The 10,321-nt window shown below is 40.0% G+C and overlaps 1 protein-coding gene across 2 annotated transcripts in view; it reads left to right on the forward strand.

Annotated features, from left to right (window-relative positions):
- tom1l2 (target of myb1 like 2 membrane trafficking protein) overlaps window positions 1–6,186 on the forward strand; it is a 16,869-nt gene extending 10,683 nt beyond the window's left edge. The window contains exons 10-15 of one of the 2 annotated variants that reach the window (XM_037690741.1): window positions 1,144–1,312; window positions 1,843–1,969; window positions 2,123–2,198; window positions 5,309–5,368; window positions 5,767–5,803; window positions 5,932–6,186. In XM_037690741.1, coding sequence (XP_037546669.1) covers window positions 1,144–1,312; window positions 1,843–1,969; window positions 2,123–2,198; window positions 5,309–5,368; window positions 5,767–5,803; window positions 5,932–6,080 — 618 coding nt within the window. In that variant the 3' untranslated portion in view covers window positions 6,081–6,186. The remainder of the gene's footprint in view (window positions 1–1,143; window positions 1,313–1,842; window positions 1,970–2,122; window positions 2,199–5,308; window positions 5,369–5,766; window positions 5,804–5,931) is intronic. The other variant, XM_037690742.1, reaches the window with a different exon arrangement.
- The last annotated feature ends 4,135 nt before the right edge of the window (window positions 6,187–10,321 follow it).

Raw genomic sequence — 10,321 nt, forward strand, 5'->3', positions numbered from 1 at the left:
TGTGTCTTACCCTCTTGCTTGAGGGTGTCAATGATGGCCTTCTGGACAGCAGTCAGGTCGGCAGTCTTACCCATGATTGCGGTTTTGAGTAATGAACAAGGCTGGGAGTTTTTAAAAGCCTCAGGAATCTTTTGCAGGTGTTTAGAGTTACGTCGTTGATTCAGATGGTTAGGTTAATAGCTTGTTTAGAGAAACTTTTCATGATATGCTAATTTTTTGGGACAGGCATTTTGGGTTTTCATGAGCTGTATGCCATAATCATCAGTATTAAAACAATTAAAGACCTGAAATATTTCAGTTGGTGTGCAATGAATCTGAAATATATGAAAGTTTCATTTTTATCATTACATTATGGAAAATAATGACCTTTATCACAATATGCTAATTTTTTGAGAAGGACCTGTACAAGCCACAGAATCCCTGTGTAGGTGCACTGGAGCAAATGCTGCTTGGCTTGTTTTTAGGTAAATATAATAAATATTTTAGGAGCTTACCTGATTTGATTCAGCTGATCTGGGTTTCTTCAGAAAACTGCAATCCCAAACATTCAGATTTGAAAACCACCCTGATGATAAATGGTAATTAAGAACAATTTTGGTCTAAATCTGCCTTTCTTCATTTCTAAATCGTGTTCAAGTAGAATAAATCCTAAATGTGCAGGTGGCTGCTAAGGTAGGTACAATGTGGCTGGAAGTGGTCAACAAATCAATGTGCCTGGTCTGCAATAGTTTTGCAAGTTGAGCGCGTGAAAAAAAGCACAAACTTGACTGCACTGCCACTTGTTCACAAACACACAATTCAGTGGGACTACAACAGAAAATTTGCCAATTTTCTCATAATTTTCTTGCAGTTTTGAGCGTCTTAATTCATCACCAGCACTCACAGTCCAGTGAGATCCTGACTTTAGTTACAGACCTTTTCATTCTCATCTAAAGCTAACCAGCTAGTTTTTCCAGTTTGTCTTTATGCTCAACACTGACTTTTATAAAACGTATATTGTACATAAAATAGTGTTTTCATTAAGTTTTCTTCAAATGTAATTACAAATAGTTATACTCTTCTTAGAAATGAATTTATAAGCAGAAACCTTGTCTTTGTGCTGCAACTTGAAAAAAGAGCCGTTTTGTCTCATTATTTCATCAGGTCCTCAGCGAGGCTACAGAAGACAACCTCATCGACCTCGGTCCAGGCTCTCCTGCCGTGGTCAGTAACATGCCGCACACAGCTCCAACCAGTTTGCCCCCCACCCTGACGGCACCCACAGGAGGACCTTCCTCCCCAAGCACCTTGTCCTCCCGCCTGGCTGGTTTAGGTATTTACATCAGTTTACCCTACTCCCTTTAATACTTAACAAAGATCCTGCAGCACCTGCTACTAGCTGGACTTTAAAGTAGAAAGAAGAAATATTTATGACGGCTGAAAAGTTCTCTCACAGTCCAGATGTGGGCAGATGGGAATAATAAACCTCTTGATTTTATCCAGAGGTCACGATGACATCACTGTTAGAAATTGTGTATACCGCTGTTGCAGAAAAGTGACAAACACAAACTTGGGTTTATGAAATATTCAGTTTTTAGATGTCCATATTAAGTCTAACTAAATATCATATTTAAAGAGTACATCTGCAGGAACTAAATGCGCTATCTGTGTATACTGTTGCATACTGTACAATAATCATCGTTTTTGATGATGTTCTGATTCTGTGTAATCTACTTTACTACAAGTCTCTCAGCTGACTACCGGTAATTAGACTTGTGACTTTTGGAAACTACTCTTTCTTTTACAAACCCAACAGCCCCTCAGAGAATAATCCTATTTAAATACCTATTCTGTTCATTGCAGATGTGGGCGCAGACAGTGTGAGCAGTACCCTGAGCTCCCTCGTCAGCTGTAAACCTCCACCTGCACAAGACGACTTCGACGTGTTCGCTCAGACCAGAACCGGAGCCATAACCGAACCACACAAAACGTAAGAATTCACTGGTGACCTGTTTCTCATGGACTCATTTTAAATCAAGGGAGAGGATTTGCGCTTCCGTTATTTTTGAGTAAACAATTAAAAGAGAGCTAAACAAACATGTCTCCTAAGTGTTGCAATGACCCCACACCTGTTTCCTCTCAGTACCACTGCAGAGCCCAGCCGCACTGCTCGTGACCCCCCTCCCACACTTGATGTTCAACAGCAAGCTGCAGGAGGGGTGAGTTTCACTGATAATTTAATAATCATTATTTTCCAAACTACTTGATGTTTGTGTGGTCTGACACTTTGTCACATGGCTGCACCTCTTCATGACTCTGCTAATTTATTAAGAGATAAGATTTAAATCTTCCGCAACTCTTTGTTTTTTTTTTTTTATTATTATAGAATCCATCTATCCATTTTTTTACCTGCTTCTTCCTTTCATGAAGATTAGAAGGAACAAAGATAGATGTACAGGTTTCACTGTCTGTAAACCGTGAATACTAAAACTAAAATGAAACATGATTTTGTACATAAATAAGATGCGCTGGTGTATAAGCCACTGGTGTCCACAATTTCATATCAGAAACTGTACACATCTGACAGAATGTGCAGGTCTTGTTGTAGTACACTGATCAACCACTAGATGGCGTTTCATAGACTTTGCGTTTCAACACACACACACACACACACACACACACACACACTCTGCGTGATCCTTACAGGTCTTCATGATGACACACTCTCTGACTCATGGTTCTCCCAAAAAAAGAAACTTGTCCAGATGATATGATTTAATTTTTTTTGCATTTATTTACCTGGATGATTGAGCTTACAACCCTTTTTTTTTTTTAAGAGCTTAAAGATTGGAAGAGAATTTATCAGCTTTCCACCAAACAGTAGGAGAAGGTAGCAATTGGCGAGTGAATGTCCCGGCAGCTGAAGACTCGAAACGTTTCCTCAAACAGGCTGGTATGAATGAAACAAAGAAACAAGACAGGAATGTTGGATTTAAGTTCAAAGTGTTCCTCTTGACAAATCAATCAGTTTAGGATGTTATACAGATATCATAAACTGTGCTAAAAGTTAAATGCATTTTTTTTTTTTTAAACCTGAGGTTTGCCCCCATTTTTTAAATGGATTACGGTCTCATCTGTGGGACTCACTGAAGGAAATTCAAGATCTCCAAAAAAAGTTCTCCATATCTGATACGTTAGCTGATGACTCGGTCGTTATGCAATGACTAGTAAAATTGACTAAAACCTGCATTAATTTCAACGTTGTCGTGACATGCAGCTCCCTGTTCATTGTTTATTGCTGTAATAGTTTGGCTGACTGTCGCCGCAACTGATGTGCAAGCAAGCGCCCAGACTTTTCAGTGTTCATAGTAACCCTGTCTAGATTTAGAGATTAAATAATCTGCCTGCTGAGTAGACAAAGTATTAAATTCAGTTTGAAGCAACAAACGTTTCTGCATTAGATCCTGTGAGGGGGAGTGGCTATATTCTGTCTATCGGGAATTGTAATATCTCATGAATTATTTGTTTTAGACACCCCGACCCCTTTTGTTTTTGTTTTTTTTGTTTGTTTGCACAGTAGAAAATTATGTTCCTACTGTGCAAACTGTGTAATTACTGTGTAATTTTCCAATTATTTGATGAAAGCACACAACTTGTGTCACTGCCAATTATAAGGTTATGTGTTGACATATTCAGTATGTATGAGAAGAGGTTATTGAAAAATGTGCAGTCGTCCCAGTTGGGAGCATATACCAAAACCAAGATCACTGGCAGCGTGTACAAGTTCCCTACCACCACAACATACCGCCCATCATTATCAGCATGCACACTCGACGCTGTAAATTGCACCTGTTTACAAACTATAATAGCTACTCCTCTATCAACTGCAAATCATGACTCGAGAGTGCAGAACCTCATTGGTCATTAGGGTGACTTCTGGTCACATGGCCACAGAGTGGGATTATGGGTATTTAGTAGCAAAATTGGAACCATGAGCTAGAGGTACGTGTCATGAATTCTTTCAGTGTTTATTTCTACAGGTTAGTCTCATTGAGCCTCGAGGACTCTTTTACAAGAGAGAGCTGATTTAACAAAGAATGATGACGTCTCTAGACAAGAATACCTGTGGCATTCACTCTGTGTCACAAAAACCTGCACCCAAGAGGGACGTGTGGGGCGCCCACGAGTGTCAAAGGAAAATGTTATTCGGCGGCAGGAAGCTCAGCAGCCTGTCAAAATAAAATATAAAAAAATAAAATATAAAAATACATAAATTAGTCGCTCCTGTGTGCAATCCGTGGAGTCCACTGTACTTATTCATCATGTTTGTTTGTTGATTCATTAAAGTGATAGTTCAGGTTGTTTGATGTGCCTTTCTATTTTGTGCTATACCTGAATAGACCCCACACTGAACAGCAGTTCTCTTTACTCCCTCAGAAGAATTTCATGTTTGCTCTGTCACAAAACAGATTTGTAGTTTGATCTCAACTCCAGCCTCTCTTTAAGCTGCTGCTGAGTCTCTGGTTGAGCCGCCTCTGTCCTGAGGCAGTGTGAGCGTTTATAAATGGAGCTGGCATTGTGGAATCATGGGAGTTGTTTGTCTGACGAGCATTAATCTGTCGGGACACCTTTCATTCTAAAGCCTGCGGCCACACAGACTGTCTGCATCACACCGCTGAGCCGAGATGCCGGCTTACATTTGAATATCCTGATAAATCTGTTGGTCCCTCACTTGGTGGCTCAGAGGTGTAACAGAGGCTGGGTTGACTTCACTTCCCCTCTCCAACTTTTAATAATCCAACCGAGGTGTTAGGCCCAACTTTAAAGGGACTTCTCATTAACTTGAGTTAATCCTAGCTGCTGTTTACTGCAGGTAAAATACTGACTACTTAACAAAAGAAGACACTTCAGCAAATCTAAATGACCTTCAGTTTTTAATTTATTTTATAAGTGTCATCCTAGCTTATTGTAAATGGTTTAAAAAATGGTTTGTGTTAGAAACAGAGTGAAGGTTTCTGCTGCAGCAGCTGCTGTTGTCTCCAGTGTTTTTTCCACTTCCCCGGCCTTTTGCCACGTGTGGATTTGTTCCATGTAAACCTGGACTCCATCTTATATCTTGCTCAGAAATCTGTGTAGTGTTTCTTCAGTCATCGACATTTGTTTATTGTTTTCATTCTGTTTTTATGTTTTTATTCCCAAAACGCATTTAAGTTGCATTTGAGTTCCCACTGAAACGTTTTCTAAGTCGTTGTGTTTTGTGTTGTGTTTGGGCTGGGTTTTGTTTCGTTGTGTTCTGGCCACCTGCGGTGCGCTCCGTGCTGCTCCTCAGGGAGTTGGACATCAGTCCTCTGTCATGGATGACATAGAGGAGTGGCTGTGTACTGATGTGGTGAGCCAAGTCGTCATTTATTACTCCTGCTTGCTGTTCTTTGCTTTCCCACTCTGCTGCATCCCCCTTCTCTCCTGGTTTTGAATTCTGGGAATAACACATTTATTTCATTTCACATTTCCTCACTCTGAGATTAATCGCGCTTTAAAGTTTACTAACAATATTAATGAGGATATCAAATATAAAAAAAGCAGAACTTTGTTCATAAATGAATGGTCTCGGCTTTTGAGTTGATTGGTACAAACAGGTAAGTTGCCTTTTTGTCTAATAAATGATTAGTGATTGTTTTAAAAATCAAACAAACTGAACACTTTGGGTTTGATTTGGTAGGTTTTTTTTTTGTTTTTATAATGTTTAAGAATCTGGTTTAGTAAAGTTCACTCGTTTCTTTTTAATAGAAAGGGGATGAAGTTGAAGAAGGAGTCACCAGTGAAGGTGAGCGAACACAAACCTCTAAAGGTTTTCTTAATATGATCAACTGTAATTCAACCGTTTACCTGCCGTTTTAATGACTAGAGGAAAGTTAGACCTTTTAAAAACCTTCTGTTCTCTAATGAATCCAGAGTTTGACAAGTTCCTCGAAGAGAGAGCCAAAGCTTCTGAGACGACCCCCATCTTACCGTCGCCCCCGAGTGGCAACCCGGGCACAGCGCAGGGAACCCCCAGCAGGAAGAAGCCGGGAAGACCAGAGGACGCTCTGTTCGCCATGTAGACGTCCCACCTTCGACCTCTCCTCAGCCTTGGACCCGAGCAGCACCCGAGGCCAGACTAACGGCTCAGAAACAGATCCACCCGTGTTCCACCTCATCCCACTGCTACCTTGAGATTTTTCTACACGCTTTTCTTTCAAGATGAGAAGAGTCTCACCAGAAAACGTAAACCCAACCAATGGACTTTTCCTGACGCCAGCTCTCACCTCACAGTGTGTTCTTCTTGTTGCTGGGGACGTTTCCTCCAGATCGTTGTGGACTGCAGAGCTTCATGTTGCAGCTAGTCCTAAAAAAGAATTGGTATTCTAAAATATATATATATATATATTCATGGATATTCTGCTCATTTTGAACAGAAGTGGGTCTTGTTTTGGTGTTTGTCTCGGTCTCTTTGCAAACTTGTCCAAGTTAATTTGTAAATCTGTAAATGGCGAACGTCAAGTTTATTAGTTTGGTGTATATTTAAGCTGCATATATGGAAAAAAAAGGTAATTTAATGTAGATTTCTTTGGAAAGAGTTTGTTTGCTTTTGCTGTAGAGATGTTACCTCACTGTGGTCAGAAAAGGGGGAGACGGATACACAAGAATATCTGCAATCACTACCTTTAAAAAGATGATAAAGGATTTATTTTATCTTTGTACACGTCCTCAACGAGTCTAAAAAATCTGCTTCGTTGTGGATCCTCAGATGCTTGACACGAGATTATTTTGCTGAGTTTTATCACACTGAAGCTGCTATCGTTAGAATTCATCGGCTGAGCGTTGCTGTTGAGATATTTTCTTTTATGTATTTGTCTTTATGCTCGGTGTAATGATTTAAGAGGAATGAGATCACAGGAAGTTTGACTTCTGACTCAAATCACATCAGAGCCGACGACGGCGCCGTTTTTATCCTAAAGTCGTGCTTGAAGGACCAAATGTGTCATTTTTTTTTCTTCTATTCTGAATGTGAAAAAGCATTTCTGCATAAATTAATTGTCAGAACAGTTTTAATTTCGTTCACAGCGGGGTTTTTTTTTTTGGGGGGGGGGGGGGGGGGGGTTAAACGAGTTTATTGTGACACTACGTTTATTGTGACACTACAACAGTTTGCATGTTATTTTTTATTTTTTGTAGCTGACATCTTAAAAGGCCTGACCTTTCGAAACGACATTTGTTTCCCTGAAATGAGCTCAACTCAGACGCAGCGCTACAAATGAGACATTTTAATCTCGGCAACCGTAAACGCAACATGTTACAACAAGCTTAAAACCAGTATTGCACTTTGACGACTGCACCACCCGCCAACATGTCCTGTATGTCCGCTAGGCCTCGTTGAGTCATTTAAAAAGGGATTTATTTGGGAGGCGTAAAAATAATTAAATCAGCACTGCTGTTTTTTTGTTTTTTTCTGATCGGTATTTTAAGCTGGTTTATTTTGCAGAATGAGAAGTGGTCATGATGCATGTAGTTTAATGACATAGTTGTGTATTTTCTGTGCAACAGTGAACAAACGAGTATGGTTGAATGCTGCGCTTTTATTTATCTCATGATGGAAACATGACAGCGAACGACTCACTTTTGAAGCTCTTAGACCGACCAGTGCAATAACGTGATCGGATGTAAATCTCTTCCACGACCCCCCCCCCCCCCCTTGATGAATCGTTATTGCTGCACATTTTGAAGGTAAAATGTCTTTTCCCCTCGTCTTATTTTTGTTGTTTTGGGGTTAAATTTCTGTCCCGTGCAGCAGAAACATCCTATCCAAGACAGGAAAGGGAGTTCTACATGTGTGTTTTCAGATAAAACTGTGCTGTCATCTCAAAACTAGTTTTGAAAGAAACAAATACTTTGTACGTTTGTGGATTTTATCAAAGGAAAAGATAAGAAGGGAAGCTGTGCTGTGTGTCTGCTAACTTTCCTGAGTTGCCTCCTCGTTGGTTTCTCTTTGTGTTGTTTGACTTGTGCATGAACTCTTAATAATAAAGATCAACAGTGTGCTCTGCATCCACAGTGGTTGGTTTGTTTTCTAACGTGATTTGTAGCGCAGCACCTTTTTATGATTATTTAAAATGGGATTCAGCAGAACAGTCAACAAATATCTTACCTGTTGTAGATGACTCTTAGTAGCCTCGGTTTGCAGAGATGTTTACATCTGATTAAACTGATGAGCTGTCAGCTTGTCTGAATACACCCAACACATTTCATTGCACCAAAGTTCATACTCAATAATCCAGGTAGAAATCCAACAATGTTCAGTCAGGTCATCTGGACGGTTTTTTCTTTATTTTTTCTGAGAAGTTTCGTCCTTCATCCAAAGGACTTGTTCAATCTGAGGAGCACCAAAGCAAACTTGATTCCCACAAACATCATACGCCATAGTGGAAATCTCATTGCAGTTCATGTTGTATAAATGCCACCTTCAGTTTCTCAAACGGTTATTTGCAGATAACAACCTTTGGATACTTCACACTAGAGATGCATTCATGCCCAAAAAATCTGACCCGCTTATATAGTTATTAACGGTCAGAGGATGCAAGCAGCTGAGTAAAGGTGGCAAAATATCGGAACTGAGGGGGTGTTTGTCCTTTCATGGCCGTCTTAAATCCCTGCTTCTGCCTGCATTCTGCATTATTCAGACACGGACCCTGCTCTGACATGTCGGATATTTTGGGATCTCAACTGTTTGGGTCGTCGGCCGCGTGCGTCCGCTGAGTGCAGTGACTGAATGAACGTCCATTTTGGCTTTGATGGATCTTTTCCTGGCAGTGTAGTCCCATCTGAAGCTTAACTGAACTTTTTCACCTTTTTCAAGGCTGGTCAGTGCGCGGTCAAATGGCCATGTGTGGCTGGTGATGGTATGGCAAGCCATGTTGCCATATAATTGAATCATCAGCTGTGCGCTGACGTAATCAAAAGCCCGGCTCGCACATTATTATGGCCCGTCCCTAATCCGGGTCGAGCCAGGTTCGGGTTAGAAATGACAACTCTACGTCAGGCAGGAAGTTCATACAGTTTGTTTAAACTGTATAACATAAAATTAACAGCTGTGTGAATGTTGTCTGAGCAAATCCACTTCCTGTGAGAGTTGCTGCCAACTGTGATGCCAACAAACTATCAGGACTTTTGGCAAAGTTAAGACCAAAGTGGGTTGCTGTGGTTTAATGCAGCATACCTGCCAACCATCCTGATTTGGGTGGGACAGTCCCAGATTTTGCCCCACTGCCCCGCATGAGGGGATGGAACACCCAGTATGTCCTGCATTTGACAAGTGCTAGCTTAGCCTACCTGTTCATGCCATGAGTTTAAAGAGAGGAGGGGTATGTAGGGCTTGTTTTGCAGACTCACTGCAACATCAGGAGTGAGGCTACCGTAATAACTCTAAACTGGATCTAAAGCGCAATCTCTCAGCACAAAGTAATGCAAAGAAAGCTTGTAAAACAAGAAAACGTATCGGCAACACACTCGGAATAAGAAATAAATGTTTTCTTGTTGAAGTTCAGGTAGTTTATTCATTGATTCAGCTATCAACCTTAATTTATTAGGTTGGAATCTTATTGGTTAAATATTGCTTGGCATATTGTTTGTGTGTGTGGTGGGGGTAACTTTAAATGTCTAAAGGTTCCAGTAAAAGCAACTACCGTATTTTTCGAACTATAAGGCGCACTTAAAATCCTTTAATTTTCTCAAAAATCGACAGTAAACCTTACAATCCGGTGCGCCTTATGTATTAATTCTGGTTGTGCTTACTGTCCTTAAACCAATTTTATGTGGTTATTGTGAATGAGTTGAATAAAGTTTGACTTATCTGTTTTGTTTTGCTTAATGCGCCTTATAGTCTGAAAAATATGAACTAAATCTAAAATATTAGATAAATCTAATCTTTAGTTGCTGTGGCCATCATATGTTGGACTCATGATTGTAGACACAGATATGGTGTTTGTAGAGAAACTTGTAGTTTCTGTTTGGAGGTGTGCTTGTTCATTTTTATACCTGGTTACTAGCTAAGGTTATCTGGTGCAAAGTATATTTTGTGATAAAAGTACAATATGGTGCATTCAGAACAAATTCTTAGTGCGCAGTGTGTAAACCCCCAATAAAAATAAATAAATGGAAACAAATAAGGGCAATGCAATTTTTGTGTTTGATCTCATAAAGTTCAGCTTTAAGGCCAGTTAGTGTTCATTGTTCCACCTTTCAGTAACTATAATATAATGATTTTATGTTTGTTTAATCCTGGGATATTAGTAAAATGCACAAAAAA

Source organism: Nematolebias whitei, chromosome 17, assembly GCF_014905685.2.
Source record: "Nematolebias whitei isolate Nwh7 chromosome 17, NemWhi1, whole genome shotgun sequence".
In the NCBI taxonomy this organism is placed as follows: domain Eukaryota; kingdom Metazoa; phylum Chordata; class Actinopteri; order Cyprinodontiformes; family Rivulidae; genus Nematolebias; species Nematolebias whitei.